This window comes from Pteropus vampyrus, unplaced genomic scaffold (genome assembly GCF_000151845.1).
Source record: "Pteropus vampyrus isolate Shadow unplaced genomic scaffold, Pvam_2.0 Scaffold14, whole genome shotgun sequence".
Classification (NCBI taxonomy): Eukaryota; Metazoa; Chordata; class Mammalia; order Chiroptera; family Pteropodidae; genus Pteropus; species Pteropus vampyrus.
In genome coordinates, this window is record NW_011888795.1 from 7,320,867 (window position 1) to 7,343,479 (window position 22,613).

At 41.4% G+C, this 22,613-nt stretch overlaps 1 protein-coding gene across 5 annotated transcripts in view; it reads right to left on the minus strand.

The window, feature by feature from the left end:
- Positions 1–8,359: 8,359 nt before the first annotated feature.
- The window catches only part of ST6GAL1 (ST6 beta-galactoside alpha-2,6-sialyltransferase 1), a 109,974-nt gene continuing 95,720 nt past the window's right edge, over positions 8,360–22,613 (minus strand). For all 5 annotated transcript variants that reach the window (XM_011381867.2, XM_011381875.2, XM_023525915.1 and 2 more), the window contains 3 exons: positions 15,015–15,113; positions 13,606–13,780; positions 8,360–11,125 (listed from right to left, as the gene is read on the minus strand). In XM_011381867.2, coding sequence (XP_011380169.1) covers positions 10,884–11,125; positions 13,606–13,780; positions 15,015–15,113 — 516 coding nt within the window. In that variant the 3' untranslated portion in view covers positions 8,360–10,883. The remainder of the gene's footprint in view (positions 11,126–13,605; positions 13,781–15,014; positions 15,114–22,613) is intronic.

Sequence of the window (22,613 nt, forward strand, 5' to 3'; positions counted from 1 at the left end):
TAGTACAACATATCAGAACTTTTGGGACTTGGCAAAAGCAGTCATAAGCGGAAGGTTCATATCATTACAGGCCTGTCTCCAAAAACAAGAACAAGCTCAAATAAAAAAACCTAATGCTTCATCTTAAAAAACTAGAAATGGAAAAACAAATGAAACCTAAAGTCAGCAGAAGGAACGATATAATCAAAATTGGAGCATAATAAATGAAATTGAAAACAAAACAAAACAATAGAAAAATAAATACAACAAAGAGCTGGTTCTTTGAGAAGGTTAATAAAATTGACAAACATCTTCGCTAGACTCACTAAAGAAAAAAGAGAAAGGACACAAATAAACAACATCAGGGATGAAAGAGGGGAAATTATGACAGACACTGCAGAAATACAAAGTATCATACAAGAATACTATGAAAAAGTATATAACATTTTTCAGTATATAACACTAATTTTATAATTTATATGGAAATGCAAAGGACTTAAGATACCTAAAATAATTTTGGAAAAAAATACAAATTTAAAGCTACAGTAATCATAACAGTGTGGAATTAGTATCCAGGTAAACAAATAGATCAATGGAACAGAGTAGTCCCGAAACAGATCTACACACATATGGTAAATTGATTTTTTGGTAAAGGTGAACAGATTATTTAGTGGTGAAAATATGTTCTTTGCAACAAATCATCCTAGAAAAACTGGATGTCCATATGCAAAAAATGAATTTTGATTCATACACTGTACCAATATAAAAATTAACTCAAAATGGATCACAAACCTAAATGTAAACCTAAAGTTATAAAACATTAAGAAGACAACTTAAAAGTTTTTTATAACTTTGGGTCATGCAAAAATATCTCAGCTATAATACCAAAACATGATCCAGAAAAGAATAAATTAATAAATTTGACTTCATCAAAATTTAAAATGTCTGCTCTTTATAAAACATTATTAAGAGAATGAAAAAAAAGGACTGGGAGAAAATATTTATAGATCCCAAATGCTGATAAAAGATTTGTATCCAGAATATATAAAGAACTCTTAAAATTCAATTATATGATAATTTGTGCAAAATGGTGAAATTATATGAAAATATTCTTCACCAAAGAAAATAGACAAATGGTAAATAAGCATATGAAAATATGATGAATATTATTTGTCATTTTGGAATTGTAAATTAAAATAACACTACACACGTATTATAACTTCTAAAATTATTTATTCTACCAAATGCTGGCAAGGATGTGGAAGAAACAGAACTTTCACACACTGCTGATGAGAATGTAAAATAGTACAACTACTTTAGGAAATAATATGGCAGCTCTTAAAAAGTGAATTATACATCTATCATATGACCCAGATCATACTTGACTGCTAGGTATTTACCTTAGAGAAATGAAAGGTTTGTATGTAAATGGTCATAGCAACTCTATTTATGATAGCCCCAAACAATCCAAATGTTCATTAACAGAGATAATTGTTTTACAAATGATTGCATATTCATAAAATGGAATACTATATAAAATGGAATGCAATTAAAAGGAATACATTATTAATACATACAACAGCATGGGTGAATCTCAGAATAATTGCGCTGAGTAAAAGAAGCCGGACAAAAAAGAGCGTGCGATGATTTTATAATTATGTTTTCTTGGCTAGTCTGTACTATATATCCAAGAATCTATCTTTCTTGTATGTTTCTGGTTAGAGTGGGCTACCAGGGAGATCTTTTTGAAATTTTAAGGGGTTAGAGGAAAGCCACTTTGTAGCTGTCACACACTGTTGCTGATCTGCTAATTCCCTGTGTTGACATGAAGCAGCATCTGGCTCTGTACTTGCTCTACCTTCCTTTGACTCTTCAGATTTTCTGACTTTGTTTACCTTTGGACAAAGGGCCCTGGCTTCTGTAAGATACCTTCATCACCAAGGTCAGAGGCAACAAGAATCAACAAGTGTTTCAGTCTGTCCTTATGGGGTTCATGCTCCTGGGGTTTTAGGTTATGCTTGTGGATGCCAGCTCACGTTTGTCAGTTCTAGCCTGCTTGTCATCTTTCCTTCTCAACTTCTTGCCCTGTGGACTTCAAGTGCTGTCATCAGACATAAAGACATAGCCTTAAAGAGACTGCTTAACCAGCCCCCACAATTGCATACGCCAATTCCCTTTAACAAGTTTCTTTAAAATGTGTGTGTGTGTGTGTGTGTGTGTGTGTGTGTGTTCCCCTCTTCACCCCCGCTGGTTTTGCTTTTTGGTTGAACTCTGACTGATATAGATACAGGGTCCAAAGAATATAATTCCATGTTATAAAATTCTAGAAGATGCAAACTAATCTATAGTGTAAAAAATTGGAGTTGGGGAGGAGTAGGAAGGGATGGAAGGAAGGGATTATGAAGAATGAAGAAAAAACTTTAGGAGGTGATGGATGATTGTTATCTTGACTGTGGTGATGGTGTCATAAATGTATACATGAGTCAAACCTATCAAATTGTCACATTAAATATGTACACTTTGTCGTATGTCAATTCTACTTCAACAAAGCTGTTAATTTCTTTGAATGCAGGCAAGAGTTGGCACACTCCAGCATTAATTTTCTACTTTGAGATGTCTAAAAATAAAATTCTAGGAATCTTTTGAGCTGTGTCGTACCACTTTCACAGTGTAGAGGAAGTAATAGAAAATATAACATTTAATAATAGGAAGCTGATTTAATTTAGCCTTAAGAAAGACATGGCATATTTCAATCTAGGAAGAAATATAACAAAATGTGTTTTTCTTTTTGTTATCTGTAATTCTGTATTTTTGTACACTAAACATGGTATAATTGTGTTACAGGAATAAAAGAAAAACATGGCAATTTTTCTGGATGTATTTCTCTTTTTCACTGAAAGTTCTTTTTATGTATTTAAAAAAAGAATTTTAAAGGATAAAATCGATAGCATGAATGACTATTATCTGTGACATGAGAATTTATAAAGGGTATACAAAGATATGAAACTGATGCTCTGTGACCACTAAAGCCCATAATCAAAGATTCAATTATTTAATTATTTTATTAAGCTTTCTATTATTTTATTATTTTATCCTCTGGAAGGCTGAGGTAATGAAACTTTTCCCAGAAAACAAGAGCATTTAGTTTAGACACAAAATGTGTTCATCAATGAAACATCCAGGGAGAAAATGTTCTCTACTGATTTCTTATTTTTAATATGAAATTTAGTTTTCTCAGTCACAGGTTCCACATAGTTAAAAAGTTTATCTTATAATTATACAACCCTCATACACTGAGTATCGTGTCTACAGAATACTGCATCTTCCTGTTTAGTTTAAAGAATTTTCATTGTTCATCTTCTGTGAACCAGGCTCTGTCATAGACATTGGGGATAAAGACAAATGAGACCCAAGCCCTGTCCCAAGGGAGCCTACCATTTGTGTGTGTGTGTGTGTGTATATGTGTGTGTGTGTGTGTAGAGAGAGAGAGAGAGAGAAACAACATACAACTTTACTATAATGCAATATATGTGTGTGTGGATAGCCATAGAATGGAAATGAAGAGGGCAGAGGAGTGGCACCAGTACGAACCTTGACAGAGGGGATGATGTGGGCTCACAGGCCTCCTAGAGAAAGTGTCGACCGATCTGAGTTAACTCAGCTTGGCAATCTCTGCGAAGAGTATTACAAACCTAGAAAGACTTATCTAGGTCTTTAGGAGCAATCTATATGACTACATAAAATAAATCTTTTTGCTTAATGAAAGTCCTCTTTCAAAATTACATTGGTCAGCAAATGTCAGGCCTTCACTGCCTTAGGGAAAGAAGGGCTTTAGCCAGAAGGCAAAAAAAAAAAAAAAAAAATCCCCACACACAGATGATAATCTTAGGCTTTTGAGTTTTCAAGGATTCAGATCTGGGATTATGTGCGTTTTTAAGGAATTTGTCAAGAGAAATTTTAACTATGAGTGCTTTTTGCATTCTACCTTTTGAATCTTACAACTAGATAGGAATATGATTCTACTATGTAAGTTTCAAAAGGAAAATATTTTTACTCCTAGAATTTTACACCTAAGCAATTTGTCTTTCCTGTGTGAAAACATAAAAATATTCTCAGATATGTAGGGACCCATGTGTCCTTGAAACAATTTTTTGAAGATGTACTACAACGGAATGAAAAATGGAGCAAACTAGAAGCATCAAGAATGAAGCTGTCACAATATAAAAGTATTGTTGCTGAGTAATTAATTAAAATAGAAATGTACCTAAAAATACATTGTAACCCTGGTTATGAAACTGAATATTATTATCAAAATTATTCTCCAACAACAATGCTGTGAATCTAAAATCTAATATTAATAAAAGTTAAGGATAGGTAATAAAGAATAAAAATGTGTCACTTTCTTATCTTGTATATATAGAAATACAAGATACCATTTCATTTGATTCTGACAAGGAGTAAAATATGGGTTAAAATGCTTTTGTAAAACTTTGAGGTAGAATGAAATATAAGATATACTACACCATATAGAATTATATAATACAAAGCTCTGAAAATGATAAAAGAAGATATCCAGATGACGAAAGGAGAAAACAAAAGAAATAGTAAGGAAATATAAAAACAGCATGAAAGGTAACAGTTAAAGATATTAATCATGATGATACATTTAAATGAGTTAAATATACCTATTAAAAGGCTAATATTCTGAGTAAGAAAACAAAATCTAATATGTTGTTTTTAAGAAACATATTTAAAATCAAATGAGACCCCCCCAAAAAAACTCTATAACCAAAAGAATTACCATGAATATACCAGGTCTTTTTAACAAATGATACTGGGGCAACTGAACTTCCATATACAAAAGAATGAAAGTAGACTTCTCATGTATGTCACTTACCATACTGGCCATGGAGCCTTTTCTATTGCCCTGCTGGAGAAGGGAAGCAAATTCACAGTCCTACTCAACTTCTAAGCACAGCCTTCAGCCCCACCCATCCAGGAAGCCTTGCTAGAGGAACCTGGGCAACCATGGAGCACATCCTACAACCCTGCCCAACTGTTAAGGGTAGCCTCTGGCCCCACACAACCAGGGAGCCTGAACAGTGACTCTGGGCAGCCTCGGAGCCCAGCCTATGGTACTGACCCCAGCCTACGGCCTTGCCTATTGCTGAACACACAGCCTGCAGCCCTGCCCAGGCAAGGTGTCCAGACAGTGACTCGGCCAAATCAAAAGCATAGTCTACAGCTCAACCTGACAAAAGAGCTCAGAAAACAACTTCGCCTGACCACAGAGTACAGCCCTTAGTCCTTTCCAACCAGAACCTTGCACAACCACGGAGCACAGCCAATGGCCTGCCAGATTGCAAAGCTCAGCCTGTGCTACCATCCAACTTCAGGACACAGCCCATGGCCTGGCCTAACCACAGAGCACCTGAAGCTCTGTCCAACTGTGAAGCCATGTCCACAACCTGAACACAGAGTCCAGCCAGCAGAACCATCCAATTGGGGAGCACAGTCTGATGCCCCAACCAACCAAGAAATATTGTGAAGTCCAGCCCACAGTCCTGCCCAGTTGTGGAGTCCAACCAGTGACCCAATCTTGCCAGGAAACACAGCCAGAGATTTTGCCTAACCATAAGTGATTGCAGAGCCCAGCCAGTGGTTCCATCTGACCACCAACCACAAAAAGCAGCCCTGTCTGATCAGAGATCCTATCCAGTGGCCTCGCCAGTAGCATGGAGAGTACCTGGCCTCAGACCAGGGGAATTGCCTCACCCAATTAGATACCCTCAGAGCAAGTCCCACCTGCCCATGGATGCTACCAGCTGACCTGTCCAGTACCCCCAAGCTATGTTAACATGTGTAGGTCTCTCCCTGCTAAAGTTTACCTATAAAATCTGGAATAAGAGACCACTTACTCAAATGTACAAATACCAATGCAAGGAACCAAAGGTAAAGAAAATCAAATGAACATGACACCAACAAAGAAAATAAAACTCTAAAACTGACCCTAAAAAAAGATAGAGATCTATAAACTGCCTGACAAAGAATTTCCCAAAGAAAAGTTGAGGGAGATCATCACCTCTAGATCTGCCTTTTAAGAAATGCTAAAGGATGTTCTTCAAGCTAAAATAAAAGAAGGCTAACTAACATTGCGAAAAACATATGAATGTATAAAAGTCAGTGGCAATGTCGATATATATTCAAGGTCAGATTCTTTAATGTCGTAATGGGGGTACATAATTCTCTTACAATTCTAGTCTAAAAGTTCAATATATATATTAAAATCAACCATAACCATATAATTTGTTATTGGATAGATAATATAAAAAGATGTAAATTGTAACATCAATAACCTAAAATGTAATGGAGGGAGAAGTCAAAGTATAAATTTTCCATATGCTAGTAAAGATTATGACAAAGGAATCAAAGCATACCACCACAAAAAGTCATCACACCACAAAGGAAGACAGCAAGAGGCAAGAAACAAAGGATCTGCAAAAGTAAGAAAACAAAATGGCAATAGTAAGTCCCTACCAACAATAATTACTTAAATGTAAATAGAATAACTTCTCCAATAACAGGATAAATGGATTAAGAAAAAAACAAAAAAACCACAAGACCCAATGATATACTGCCTGTAACATACTCATTTTAGCTTTAAGGACACACACAGACTGAGAGTAGAGGGATGGAAAAAGGTATTTCAAGAAAATGGCAACCAAAAGGAAGTGCAGGTAGGTGTGAGCCTTTCCTCTCCCTAGTGCCTGGTGAGGTAAAGAGGAGTCAGGTCCCCACTCTTCCTCCCTTGCCCCCAGCATATACACCTTAAAAAAGTCAGCAGAGGCTAGAGTAGGGATCAGGGGGAAGGCAGCCCGAGGAGGTTGCAGAAACTCCCCTCCAGACCCAGACAGAGGGGTCCAAACCTCTGAGCTCACCTGCTGAAAGGACTTCACAGAGATTTAGAGCCACTGTGAATGTGGCAAGCACAAATCTGTTCCTCCAAAAATTGAAATCTATTTTTCTGTCACTTCTATTTTGAGCTCCTATTATACTGGGATCCAGGCAGAAACCCACTCTCAGCCAATATCGAAGTTCCGGGAAACTTGTAACACTAAGGCACCAGGTGCAGGAGTCCGGAGTACAGCCTTCTCTTACCAGGCTACTCAGCAGCACTACTCAGGTGTCCTTCATTCACGTTCTCATCAGGAAATGGCCTTTGCTCAGCTGCTTTTGTGCCTGTCCAGGCATGAGATTTCTTCAAGGCTGCCTAAGGTCCCATCTGCCTGGACTTATGTCCCCATGAAGCCTCACCCTCCAAGGATTTACAGGTCCTTCCCAGAGCTTTGTCTAGGTAGCAGGGCACAGGACTCTCTCTCCAGGCACACAGATAGCCACACTCCTTTTAGTGTTCTTTCTAGCCCCAGGGGACTCTGTTGTAGGTGGGGAGTTACCAGCAGGAGAGGGAGAATATGTGCTTGCTAGGGCAGCTGTAACAAAGTACCACAAACAGCATAGCTTCAACAGCAGAAATTTATTTTCTCACAGTTCTAGAGGCTAGAAATCCGAGATCAAGGTGTCAGCAGGGCTGGTTCTTTCTGAAGACTGTGAATAGAATCTTCTGTACCTCTGTCCCCTAGCTTCTGGTGACTTGCTGTCAATCTCTGGCTTATAGAAGCATTTCCGATCTGATCCTGGCCTTTGTCTTCACTTGACATTCTCCCTGTATGTCTATCCCTCGATTTCTATAAGGACACCTGTCACATTGGATTAGGGGCTCACCCTACTCCAATATGACTTCATTTTAACCAGTTACCTCTGCAATAACCCCATTTTCAAATAAGTTCACATTCTGAAGTATTGGAAATTGGGACTTCAACATATGAATTTTAGGGAGACATATTCGAGCCATAATGGGAGCTAGTCAGTTCATTCCTTTTCCTGGAGTTCATGGGGGAAAGGAATTATTCTTTCTCCCTTTATTCCTGCTTCTCCTCAGGATTTTTATCCAAACATTTTGGCTATTCTTTTAGGACATTATTCCTTTAAGGGTTTTAGGCTTTTAGAAACCAAGGTAAGTAATTTCCTTTTATTTTGCTTTCTGTCCTATTGCATCCCTTCCCCCAAAGTATTGTATGAACAACACCTTAGTCATTTGAATCCAAGCAAAAATTAAAAGGAAGAAATATCAATAAATCAGTCACTATCTCATAGATGCTATCCTGCCACATAAGTGAGCATTCCTTTTCCTGGAGTATTGAAGAGGAGCTAGTTCAGGATTCAGAGATTCAAGATTCCAGTGGTGTCTTCTCTGGAAATGAGAACTGACAATCAGCAGTCATTCCCTTATCAAGTAAAAAGAGAGAACAAGCTTTTTTTTAAAAAACACATTTATTTTAAATTTTTACATCATCTTTGGGTAATTCAGAAGTAGCTTAGGCATATTTCCGAAGTTTCTGAGTTTGATGTCTCAATTTCAAGCCATAGCTTATTTAATTGGTGAAATGATTAGAGGACCTCGTGAAAAAGGATGATGAGATGACTACTGAGGGAAACAGAACACCTTAGAGACAGGGGCTTTCCTACAACACTCAGTCATAATTTTTTTAATTATCCGTAACGAATATTAAATACCTCACCACACCAACAGTAATATCCTTTGTTGGCATTTGACCAGACTTCCCACATAAAAATCACAGAAATAAAAGTTCTATAGACCTCAAAATCACACTTAAATTAATTTGATCCCTTATATTAATAAGTACTAAATGCTCAAATCTACCCAGTGTGTTCTCAGTGTATAGACTAACATCTATCTCCTGCTGATGAAATGCCACCTTCCTCTGTACTCAGAGTTCATGATTCAATGATTGTAATGAGTGTGTCAAATCAGAAGGAGAAGGAAGCCAGGAACTCATGGGCTCTGAGAGGCAGAAAAGACACAGCAGTTAGTGGCCCAAGTGCTTCTTTGCCCATTCCCAAGCAGAATCAAGCCTGGGCTCCAGGCAGGGAGGAAGAAAGGCACATTCTGCATCCTCCACTGCCTCGGATGGCTTCCTGGGTATTCCAAGCAGGGTAGTTGTCTCCCAAAGGGACAGTTGATTCCCTAAAGACAGGGCCTCATTTTTTGCCTCCCTCAAAGCAAGGTGTTGCCCAGGTGTGGGTACAAAGCCGGTCCTTAGTAAAGGAGAAAAGGAAACCACCATATACTGAGCCCTGCAGATGCTAGGGATGGAGCCAGGGCAGGTGTGTCATGTCACCATCACGACAGCCCTATAAGGTAGGCTCATCACCCCCATTTCACAGATGTGTAGGAGTCCTGGCTCTACAGCACTACTTAGTGACCTTGAGCAAGTCCTTTACCTTCTCCACAGCAGGCGCAGGACATATCCAGGGTGATTCTCTACCAGGGGGAGGGGATGAGCAAACCATCTGGAAAGCATGTTTACAGACCACGGTGGGAGAGCCTCTGCCTGGAGACTCTGCCCTTGCTCCCCTGCTGGAGGGGTGCAGATCAGGGCCATCTGGTCTACCTTGTGAGACTCTGTTATGATCCCTAAGGTTTTGACCTCTGAGGGCAACTAAGTTCTAGGGAACCACATCCCCACTCCCTGAGAGATCTTTCACAGAAGACCCATGAAAGCCAAAGAAATCAGGTTAGGATACTTTTAAAGGAGAAAACGCTTAGAAGTAATTTGGGAGAGGAAAGACTACTTTAAATGGAAAAAACAAGATGACAGTTAGGAGGAGGTTTGGGGTTGGGCATTAAACAGGAAGAGGCGGATACAGTGTGCAAACCCAGCTAGTAAGATAGGGTCAGGGCAGGCCAGGCCAGGCCCGGCTGAGCCTGAGGAAACCTGGTTTTTGGCATTGTACCTGCCATGGGGTTACACATGCTACCTCAGACATGGGTGGGGGGTTCCTCAAAAAATAATTTAAGCCTGTAAGTTCAGGCAGACCCTAGAGAATAAAATGGGTAATAAAAGCAGAAAAGAAAATACAACTCAAATGATTCTGAAAATCTGCTTGGCATGTTTTTCCTCTTCTTCTAAAATCCATTCTATGGCCTCCAACTCTGTGAAGTCCTCTATAACTCACAGGCACAGGAAGTGTATGCCCCTCCCCGCCAGGGTACGCAGACCTCACAGCAAGCCCACCTCCCCACAGGCCCTCAGTGTGCTGAGGTCACTGAATCCTGCCTGTTTGTCACTCCCACTGAACTGTGTGAGCAACTTGAAGATGGAGACTATACATTTCTACTCCCCTGTCTCCATATGGAGAGGGGTGTGAGTTCATCAAGACCCTTTGTGCATAAAAAACATCCAGACAAGGCTAAGGACTAGCTAAATCATCCAGTGATAGAAACACTGGCCCTCCAGGGGGCAAGGACCTTAGGAGCAACTTTGTTCTGGAGAAATCAAGTCTGTTTCTTGGACTCCATATGACTTACCTGCCCTCCAGAGCCACCCTTTAACAAGCACAATCATAATTTAGGAGAATTTCTTTAAAACATGAAATCAATATCTAAGTGTAGAATTCAAGCAATATAAGAGCACTGGTTTGCCAGAAAAACAGCCCAGCTTTGGCAGCCCTGGTAGGAAAGGTGGATCTTGTATCTACCCACGTGGAAGGAGAGGAGGACTCTGTCTGCCTCAGACACAGGTGCTAGGCGTGGCAGGAGGCTTTGGGTTCATATAACTCTACAGCTACAGGGCAAGGGCAAGCTGGGCCTGGTTCCTCAGCCTCAGGCTCCTGAAGCTCTAGGGTTCTTGCTGACAGAAGGCCTAGAGCATACTAGCAGGCCAGAAGTGTTCAGGAACATGGTCATCCCATTCCAGGCCAACAGACAGGCTGTAAAATGCCTGATGGAGAAGGGTGAGGGCACCTGGCCGGGGAGCCCATACTCAGCAGTGAATCCTCCGGAAGCCAGGCAATGTGGCTTTTCCAAGCAGGTAAATGTCCTCATCTGTGCCCTGGTTGAGGTGCTTTACCAGATTCTTCTCAAAGAGGAGCGGGTGGTAGGCGCCCATCGTGCAGGCGCTGTCAAAGAATTTCTGGTAGTAGTAGCACATATCAGTCTTGCGCTTGGATGGGAGGAATTCATAAATATCCACTTGGTCACACAGCGTCATCATGATGATGATGCCTGAAGAGGGGAGCAGAGGTGAGTTCTGCCCAACAACCTACCCCATACCCTGGAACTCTGCCCAGTGAGTCTACAGCTCATGACCCCAAATTTTGGGAGACAATATGGATTTCTAGTTATCAGTGTGATTCACAGTCTGAGTCCTTCTGGTAAGCCAATCCAGCAAGCTGTGCCATGAGGGCCACTGAGCCCTATGCACCGTGACAGCCCCAGCACGTAGGCCAGGACCTGGTGCATAGTGGGTTCTACCTAAACACTAGTGGACCGAAGGGCCCCATCCATCAATTGATGAATTTATCAACGTGAATAAGCAGTATGAAGAGAGAGGACAAGGCAACTGAGGAGACAGTACCATCACATGTGCACAGTACTTTCTAGCACTTTTATATCCCAGAGAAACTTCTTAGATGCTGCTATTTGAAGGAAGGTGTTTATTACGGTGCTTGCAGGAAATAATGTGTTGAGAGAGACTGTTCTTTCTTCAGCTGGGAAGAAGGCTAGTTGGACGAGCATGCCATGGTATATACTGACCACAGGCTCTGCTCACTAAGGCAGGAGATTGGAGCTGAGGGCCTGCGGCCAGGTTGGTGGCACAGACATTGAGATGAAAACCTAACAAGAGACGGGAGACTGCTGCTACCACCTGCACTTATCCCCACCTGGCTCAGTCATCTTATGCAGGACACATCCTTCTCTGGGCCTCAAGTTCTTCACTTCTCCCAAAGGGGTAATCTACCTACTCCTCCTACCACACAGGCTATTGTTAGAATGAAATAAGGTTATGGCATTAAGACCCCTCTTGGCAACAATAAATATAGGAAATCTTTATGAGGGAGCAGTTCCCACTAACAGAAAAACTATAAACTGATAGCAGTATCTTTGTTCCAAAAGAATCAGATCTGCAAAAAGCCTTACCTCTATTTCTGGCTTCCCTTGGTCCAATGAAGACATGGGGGAAGACACCTCTGCAACTAATGGATGTAGGCATAGCAGAAGTGTTTCTAGAAATTATGGGAGGGAGCACTTCCTATGAGAGGGGGCTCAAGTTAACCTCCTAGAGCACTGGTGTGGGGCCTGGCAGACACTATGACCATGAGGGATGGGCAAGAGAGGAAGACTGGTGGGGGAGGGAATGGCATAGGCAAAGACAGGGCAGTAGGGTGATGGAAAAGTGTGTTCTCCAAGGTGCTTCCACACTATTCCTGCTCAGAAGGAAGCAGCCTCAAATGCACCCAACCAAAAGTTAAAGAAAGAGGTATAACAGTGTGATACTATAAGAGTCCCTATCTCTTGCTATAAGGAGTGCCTCTGATATTAAACACTTATTTGTTCATTTACTCGGGGAGTATTTATCACCGGGCTATCCTGTGACAGACACAAAAGATGAATCAAACACAGTCCCCACACTGAGGGAGTTTGCAGTCTAGTAGGGAAGGCGGGCAGGCAAATTACACATTGGTGAGTGGCCGGGGCCGTCGGTGGGAAAGTGGTCCACTGCAGGGGAGCCAGAGGAGGGAGCGTCCCTCCTGGTGCACATATGGTGCCTAGGACCTCGTGGGCATTGCCCATGGTTCGGCCAAACTCAAAGTGAATGGGAAGGAGAGCAGATGTTCCATGAGGGCCGAGGGAGGTGAAGAAAGTCCAAAAAGAAAGTCTGCAGCCAACATTCAGGGCCCTCTGGTACTCTGACCGTAGCCTACTCCACATCAGCTCCCACAGCTCCATTTATGACCCCAGCCCGGTCAAACTCCACCCCTCATTCTTCTACGGCCATGATTAGGGTGTTCATTCGGGTGGATGATTTTTTGAAATTGTGAATAAAGTACTATCAATTCTTCCTTTTTCCTCAGATTCCAATATGGTTCTGCATGACATTATGACTGATCCTGTCCTTATTTAAAATTTTGATATTTTATTCATCATAAAATTTTACATTAATTGTGATGTTTTAAAAGATATTGTATTAAGATATTATTTCTCTTGCTACCGAATTCTTGGAAACCCCTTCAATTGTTACCTGAGACAAGTGCCTCACTCGCCTCATCACAGTCCCAGCCCTATTCCTCCGGTTTTCCAGCCTCCTCTCTTGTCTGTGCTTCCCTTTACTCCATCTCCACCTGCCAAATCTGCGCCTCTCACAGGCCTGATCCAAACCTACTCCTCCAGGAAACTCTTGGACGGTCCACCTAGACAGAGTTCTCTCTCGTGTGGCACCAAGGTGGTCACTCTCTCCTGGTACAAATTCAATGTTACCTCAGACATCTGATTGAACTCTCTCAATGAACACCCTAAAGGAGAAGAGTTCTATCTTATTGACTTTTGTATCTTAGCTAGAACTTGGCACAGTACACAAACACAGCAAAAGCCTAGTGATTGTTTAGTGAATGAATGAACAAACAAATGAATGAATGAGACCCCAGAAGAAAGCTAATCTTTTCTGGAAACAAACACAGGAGGTCTTTCCCCAGACATGGACTCACCGAGCATCCCAGAGGATGGGGGATTTGGCTGAATCTCCTCTGGGGAGATTTCTTGAATGATGTCCCACAGCTCCCAAGGCATCTGGGGCTTGAGGATGTAAAAGAGCTGATCAGGATGTAGCTTACGATAGCTCCTGTAGTTATCAAAGAATTTGTAGTCAGGATTCTGGTACCACTGAAAAAGAAGGAAATGGTTTCAGGGAGAGAAATATGCCCATGCCACTGCTGCCCCCAAGACAGTCATCCTCATCCAAGGACCTTGAGGGGAAGGTAGAGAAGGACCAAGGCAGAATTCTGAGGCACAGCCCCTTCCACAGAGCAGATTCCATACCTCTCCTCCACATCACAGCTCTCACTTGGTAGCAGAGGAGACCTAGTATGTAACCTGTGCTCACAGGGAATTTTGAGCTTGGTGACCCTGAAATAGTTTCAGACTGTAAGAGCACAGAATCTTGGAATTATAACAGTGCTGAAAGGGGCCCTTAGCACTATCTAACCCCGCCTCTCATTTTTATTTTTAAAGGGGCAAAAATTGGGACACAGCTTGCCACATCTGTGGGTTCAGAGTCTTTGTCCTGACCTGGGAAAATTTCAGTTCTAAGAGAGATCAGTGTGAAACTATGGAAACTGAGATAGTGAGGATGCAAGGGATCGGCAGGGTCTGTCAGCTATTACTGTGGCCAACTAAGAATTCAATGTCCCAAGAACAGTGCTCTCTGTCCTTCCTAAAGTTATTCTCCTGTGGCCACTGCAGCCCACATCAGGTAGAAGCTAACTGGCATGCATGGGAAACAGTGAAAGGACCATTCCAGACAGGCTGAGAGACCGGTGGGTCTGAGACTCCTGTCTCCTTCCCTGAATGAGATGTTGTTGCATATCTGGTCCTGTGCTTAGTAAATTAAGTCCTGGGACAGGTGACTTCCCCTCTCTACATTCCAGTTTCCTCATTTGTAAAATGCGAGAGACCATACTTATATATACTTCCTTACCTTGTTATGAGAGTTAAATGAGAAGAATTCTGGAAACTGAAAGTATGGGACAAGTGCGGTAACATTATTTATAGGAGTAATAGTAACCACTGTCTATTCCTGCTGATAACTCATCAGGAATAATTGTATTAAGTGAACAATCTACCCCGGATGGTGAGAAGTCCAGCCATTATCACCCCTGATATATACCATAATTAGAAGGCCAATACATGATAATGCAGAATAGGGCATGGAGAACACTGGTATAAAACAGGAATACTTCTGAACTGCTGGTCCATATGAAGTAGGGTGCCCTAAAACTGAAATAGCCAGTCCTTAGGAATGGCCCAGGTCAGCCATGACTTAAAAAACTCAGAAACTCAGGGAAATCTATATGCAAACAGGAGACTCAATCCCTATTTCCCATGGACAGCCACTTACCTTTGGGATATCTGAATGGTAAACAGATGGGTCCCATACAATTAGAATTCCTTCATTGTACAAACTGTCTTGGAGGAAGCGCCCTTCTGTGGTGATTAACTGCAGGAAGAAATGGATGAGTTGTCACTTGGACATTTACATGTAAACTTTTGGCTTGTAGTAATAACTGACGCATCACAAGTATCACCTGAGGCCTTAGAGCACCATGAGGCTTGTAAGTTTTGGTGCAGCACTTAACTTCGGTGAGAAGAAGGCAAAGATGCCATTGAAATTGTGTGGACCTGAAAGGGCCTTTTGACATAGTTGATCAGCCATAAAGTGAAAAGGGTTCCACTCAGACTTTGAGATTAATGGGGCGAGCATACAATGAACGTGGCTCAGGTATACTCTATAGTCATACCTCATGAGGGAATTAAAGGAGTGGGGTTTAAAGTCAGAATCTCACATAACTTAAACAATCTTTGGAAGTCCCTCAATCTCCTATAAGGTCCAGTACATAGTATTTACATTTGGCTTTGCAGCTAATTTATCCGGTGACTGTGAGCAAATCAGGTAATCTCCCTAGTCCTTCATACTCATCAAATGGGGTACAGAAGTGAATGAGAAAGACAGAAAAGAGGCCCCAAAGGCCGGGTCCCTCTTAAGAAAGCCAAAACTGATATACGAGATTAGCTGTCAGACATTTATACACCATGATGGAAACATAGTACCTCTCATAAGTCCAACACAGCCAGTGGTTTCTGCAGCACTGGAAAAGATGGCTATGTCTGTGGTTGAGCACCAAAGGAAGTATTGGTTTGCGTGTAGGAGCTATGGTATATGCAAAACGTGCATCTTTAATCATGAGAATCTCTCCATGGTGGTGAAATGCTCACCACCACGAGAGCCCATATTCCTGGGCTCTCAGACTGGCCTGTGGTAGTTAAACCCATTTGGGTAAAATGTGACTGTGATAAGACCCCATAAGACAACCTTGCTGGATCAATTTTGCAGAATGTATTAACATCCTTAAAAAATATGTATACTCTTTGACTCAGCAATTTCACTTTTTTTGGCATTTATCCTAAGAGAATCCAAATTCAAGGGGAAAATTATGCACAGAAATTTTAATCAACTTACTTATCAAAATAAGAAACGTGGTAGCTGTGGGTGAAAGATACTAGAGTTTGATACTGAAAGACCTGAGTTCAATTCTTGGTTTTGCAGCTAATTTATCTGGTGACTGTGAGCAAATCGGGTAATCTCCCGAGGCCTTCATACTCACCAAATGGGATACAGAAGTGAATGAGAAAGACAGAAAAGGGGCTCTGAAGGCTTACGATGAACAAAGCCAGGTCTCTCTTAAGAAAGCCGAAACTGATATATGAGATTAGCCATCACACATTCACCTTAAAAACCAGGTGGGTGATGTTTCCCAGGTGGAAACTGAGAAGAACAAATTACAAATCACATCAAGAACTGACTGAAAATGAAACCAAGAATTAAAACAGTAATTCCTCCCCACCTCGATTACTCACCATCGAGAAGGTGGAGACCTAATCAATGTCACTGTGGTAGCTGAAGAATATCTATGGGAGGTGGATGGTCTATGTATAACCCAAGAAACAGCAATTTGCCATGAGCCTCTAGGGTCATTTGGCTACCTCATCTCCATACCTACTTCCAGATGTAGGAAGGCCCTGGAAGCCAGGAGAATATAATCTCATTTCCTCAGTATATCTTTGAGACAAGAAATATTGGTAGTGGGCCCGCCTTGACCAGGGTTTGTTAGATTGTACTAGGTGCAGTCACATGGTGCCAGGGTTAGTATGGCCATAAGGTGAGTGAGTATTAAAGGACAAACAAGAATAGGCCAACCCAGGAGAATGTGACAGCGAGAGGGTAGCTGTCCCAGACAGAAGAAACAATGTGCTCAAATCTCCAGATGTGAGAGTATGTGGCAGAGATAGCTAGGTGTCGCCCAATAGCCGTTCTCTCTTCCTTGGTAATAACAACTTCTGATGTTTACCTCTCAACACATGGCTATCTAAAATAAAGACTACCTGAAAGAGAAATTTCCCAGCCTCTCTTAGAACTAAGTATGGTCATATGACAAGTCTGGCCAATGGTGTGTAAGCAGGAAGTGTCCTTGAAGCCAGGGTCATGCTCTTCCTTACTCCTTCCTCTTTTCTACTGATTTAAAGTGGATGTGATGGCTGGAGCTTGAGCAGTCATGTTGGACCATGAAGTAGAAGTCACATGGTAGAATGACAAATGCAGAAGGTAGTAGAAGCCTAGGTGCCCAAAACTCTGGAACACCATATCAGCTCTGGAATGTCTACCTCTGGACTTCTGGGGTTTTTTTTCACACGAGAGAGAAATATATTTGTATCTTAACCTAGTGTTAAGGGGTAGGCAGAGTATTCCTGTCGTTTGCATCCAAACCTAATTCTAGTTAGTACAGTGAGTAGCTTGTGTGGGAATTGCAGGTTATCTAGTTGTGGCTCGGATACAAAGGGAGAACTAGAGAAGATCAGAGAAATGTAAGCAGGAGCCACGCCAGGGAACTTACGGTTTCTTCAACAGATTTTGGGACCATGAAGGATTTTAAGCAAGAAGGATCTGAACAGACTAGTGTTCTGGACTAGAGTTTCTAGAGAAAAGGAAACCAGATAGATGGTGCTATTGTAGCCTAAACAAGAAATAATTGAAGCATAAAGGAAAAGAGTTACAACTGTCAGTTGCAGACTTGCAGAATAATTGGACGTTAAAAGTGAAGGAAAAAGGGGTGAAGGGTGACTCCTGTACCTCAGGCTATTTCCTAAAGTGAGAAAATAGAAAGAAGAGCGATTGCTATGTGCCTGTGTGGGCGGAGTGGAAATCTGAAGTTCAAAGATGAGACAAATGGCCTAGACTTCCACAGCTGAGAGGCCATAGGAATTAGGAATGGAACCCATGTCTTCCAACTTTAACTTCTATCCTCTTTCCATGGGGACACTATAACTCACAGCACAGACATTAAATGCTGTAGTCCAAAGTCGGAGCAGGCATCCTTGCAGATGGGGCTTTTAAAGATTGAGCTGATGACAGTGAGGCCCAGGGGACAGTAGGCCTCCCTCCCATTATTCTATACATGTCTTCCAAGACAGAATTCTACAGCTTCACTCCCTACCCCCATCCCACTCCATCCCCTCAAAACCAGATGGCATATTGAGCTATGCTTTTCTATGCAGAGTACTGATGCCAGGTGATTTACATATACTCATGAGAATTAGAGATAACTGGGATTTTTATAAATGTCTCCTCCTGCCAGAGCCCTTCTCCAGAAATTTTCTTAGTACTCCAATCAGGAAGCCAGTGGCAACATCTTCTGGCACCCTGAGACTTTCCCAGGATTTGTGGCTTTACTGTCCTCAAAAATCCCAAGAGAGACACACAAAGTTTTCACCTTTATGACAAAGGATAAGAGCAATGATAATGACAGATGCCATTTAATGTTGCTTATTCCAAACCAAGTACTTTCATATACTATCTCAGTTCATCTTTACTACAGCCCTAGGAGGCAATTATTAATATGGCCAATTTTATTAATAAGGAAACAGACTCAGAGATGCTAAGTAACTTGCCCAAGCCATATAGCTAGTATGCTGAGGAGTCTGAACTGAACCCCTTTTGCATGGCTCCAGAGTCCACACTTCTAATCCACACACCGCACTGCCTCACACAAGGTGGGTCGAATAGGACACCAGTGCCTCTTCCAAGGAAATGGCAAAGAAAGCACTTGATGAGGGGTATGGAAGTGTCATGAGAATTTTGCTTTTTGTCTGAGTTGTAGTGTGTCACAACTGGAACATCCTTGAGAGACTACATCCAAATCCATCATTTTCAGATGAGTAAACTGAGGTCCAAAGAGAAGAGACTGTCTGAGGCTTCGAGGTGAGTTGGAGGCACAGCCAGGAGGTCCGCTTCTACCACGGTTCTTTCTGTTCCCACAGGGCTGCATTCACGAGCCACGAGATATCTAATCAAGCCAGAGCACTCTCAGGATCTGGGCTACCTTTAGTTCTCACCATACACAGTGGGCAAATGTCATTCACTTGAGCTACTTGAGCCAAATGAAGAAGTAATTCATGAAACTGAGAAGAGGGAAATATAAATGCTAGTTTTACCCCCGAAAAGAGAAACAGAAAGTGGCAAGGGCTGGGACCAAGAAAGGGGAGAAGCCTTAAAGCACCCCTCAACCTTAAATGAACAGGACTCTGGCGGCCCTTTATGTGAGATTCAAAGAGTTTCTCAAAAAAAAAAAAAAAAGCCTCAAAACTACTCAGGGAATTGGGAGACTGTTTGTGTCTAACTTACTCTGCAGTCTTAGGTGGGTCACTTCTTCTCTCTAGGCCTCAGGTGCCTTATTTATAGGACATTACCTTCCTATAGGCCCTGCCCAGGTGCCCAGCTGTGTGTGCCCAGACAACATCTCAGTCTGTTATTTTTCCAACTGCAGCAGAAGGGACTTGGGAGAGAACAAAGCTCCTCTCAAATGTACCTGTACTAACCTACATGCAGTCTGACCTGAGCTCAGGGATCCCAGGGGATCTCATGGTGAGGAGAGTAAGTCATTGCCAGAGCAACAGATCCCCAAAGAACACCTGCCAGGAAAAGACTACACCAGGGACATGGAGTGTTGCTGTTTTAGCAACCTGTTTAAAGTAACCTTTCCAGTCATAAATGCTCACTGCAAAAAGTTCGAAAATACAAGAAAAGAATGCATACACGCACATATATATAAAAGAAAATACTAACCATCCGTAATTGCATTCTTCAGATATTACCACTGCGAATATGTTGGTATTTTTTTCCTGTTATGGGCTGAATTGGGCCCCCTCCCTCCAATGCATATGTTGAAGTCCTACCCCCCAATGTGGCTATACTGGAGGTAGGGAATTCGGGGAGTGAACTGAGGTGGAATGAGGCGATAGGGATGGAGCCCAAAACTGATAAAACTAATGTCCTTAAAGGAAGAGACTTGCTCTCTCTCTCTACATGCACACAGAGAAAAGGCCATGTGGAGAAACAGAGAGAAGGCAACCATCCATAAACCAGGAAGAGATCTCAACCTTGATGGCAGCTTGATCTTGTACTTCTGGCCCTCAGAACTGTGAGAAAACAAGTATCTATGGTTTAAGCCACTCCCTTTGTGTTATATTGTTATAGAAGGCCTAGGAAACTAATACACCCTCCCTCTGTGTGTGTGTATGTGTGCGTGTGTGTATACACATATCAGTATATCTCAACTATAGTGTCTAGACTTAGTAGTTTTGTAAAACTCGCACAACAATCCAGGTCAACGTCTTCTCATTTATTCCTCATAATATTTCCAAGCCCCAAATAGGGCATGAAAAGGAAGCTCCAAGAGGTTACGTAACTGGCCAAGATTACACGGCTAGGAAGGGATGGAGTTGTGATGCAAATCAAGGTCCGTCTGATATTTTCCCACTGTAGTAGGCAACATTCAAGTTAGTGCTATAGGAAGACAGACAAGGGGGTGGTAAGGGTCTGGAATAGATATTAAAAATTATATGGAGGCTCTGGGCCTTAAGGGAAGGCCTGGCCTTTATAAACTGAACCTGGACAGGAGATACTCTGAGAGAAGGGAACCACGAATTGGAACCCCCACAAACTCCAAATTAGAGGGGCCTAGCATCACAGGACGTCATCGACAAAACTATAAAGCATTAGAAGAAGTAAATGTTGGAAAGTACATAATGTCCAAGTAAAGAGATTGACAGAATAAGCTGTGAAACTTATTTACAGTGAAGAGAAACTGAAGGCAGGACTGATCCAGGTAACTTAGATACATATTATTTGACTATATAACCTCAGTCTTGAACAGGGTGTGGATGAGAACTACAAACATCCTGAACTCTCTTTAGTAGGTTTGTTTTATGTGCAGATATGCAAAGCCATTTGCAAACTATTATAGATGTATTATAGATTTGAGCAATTAAATGAATGTGCTGAGGTTGCTAGAAGCAGGCTTCTCACTGTGAAAGAAGGGAGAATACAAACATAGAAGGGGAAAGGCAAGAAGTACTTTTTTGTGGATACACTGAATTTGGAGGTATCAATGTGAATCTGTCACTTCTGAAATAGGCATATTTGCATGTATATGCACGTGTCTATGTAGATGTGCATTTATATATGTAAGTGAATGGATACACATATATATATATGTATTGTTCATATATAGGTGTACATATGTATGTGTATACACATGCATATATTTCCTAGCTCTACCTGCTAAAAGGGCAAAAAAGCAGATACCTCAGTAGGCATGAACACTCCTACTGCCCAGACTTGGTTTTCAGTACGGTTTTTACTTAAAGAAACCAGAGCTCCTTGGGAAAAAAATGACAAATTACTAGTATGGGGAAATAAAACCTCCCCGGATCTTTCAACACTCCTATAAAATGCCCTAGATTCCTGAGACTCTTTATACATCGTGAGAATAAAATCTGTAGCTATTTGTTTATTGTCCTGCTCTTATCCAAAATATAATAAAACTTCTTATCTCCCCAAGAAGCCAAATGGTTATTGCCCAGACTATGTCCAGGTAAATATAGAAATATTGCAAGAGACCTGGAAAACTGGAGCAGGAAGAAAGAGGCCGGGAGCTTAGAGACATCTCTAGGTGAGTTTATTTGTATATCAAAGGGCTGGAGTAAGAAGGGGACTCTTTTCAAGAGGGGAAGAGGATAGCTACCTTTGCTTTCAATAAGTGGGTGTGGGGGATCACTTATATTCTGTGCCTTGCATATAAAATATCTTGCTACTCATGTAGGATAATTAACTTGGCTCTCATTGCATTGCCCTACAAATAAGGACTTGAGAGGGAGTAATGCAAAGAGGGAGTAATGCATTTACTTACTATAAGGTATTTAAATAAGAAATCTGTCTCTGATCCAAAACACTCTGTGTGTACATTCAGGATAGAATTAGCAAACATGAACTATTAAACACCCAACAGATAGGTACAAAATGACCTGGAACATCATCTTGCTATGCCAGAAAGTACAGGAGTGCTAAAAAAGAAAAAATGATGAGGGAATGCCCGTCACAGGGAAACGAGCCAGCCTGAAGGGACTCCCACTGGCCAAATCTGGGACAATTTGAACACCAGAGTAATTCAGAACAGGAAAGAATTATAAACTAATGAAAAAATAGGAATCTATGAGTTTTTACCAATAATAAATAGAGGAAAACAGGAAAGAAGGAAGGAAAGGAGGGATAGAAGGAAGGGAGGGAGGGATAGAAGGAAGGAGGAAATAAATGGAGGAGAAGGGAAAGCTTTGTCTACAGTAGAATTCTGAGTGCCAACTAGATTGATGTGGAGAAGGGAAAGCTGAATGTTAATGTCTTTAAAGGGCAAAGAAAGGCTATGGAAATATTCTAGATCGAAGGAGACTAAAGAGACGTAACAACTAAATACAATACCTGATCCTGAACCACATCTTGTACTAAGAAAAATATATGCCATAAAAGACGTTATTACGTCAATTAACAAAGTGGAATGCAGACAGATTAGATAAGAGTATGACGCCAATATATGTGTAAAAAGTTTAT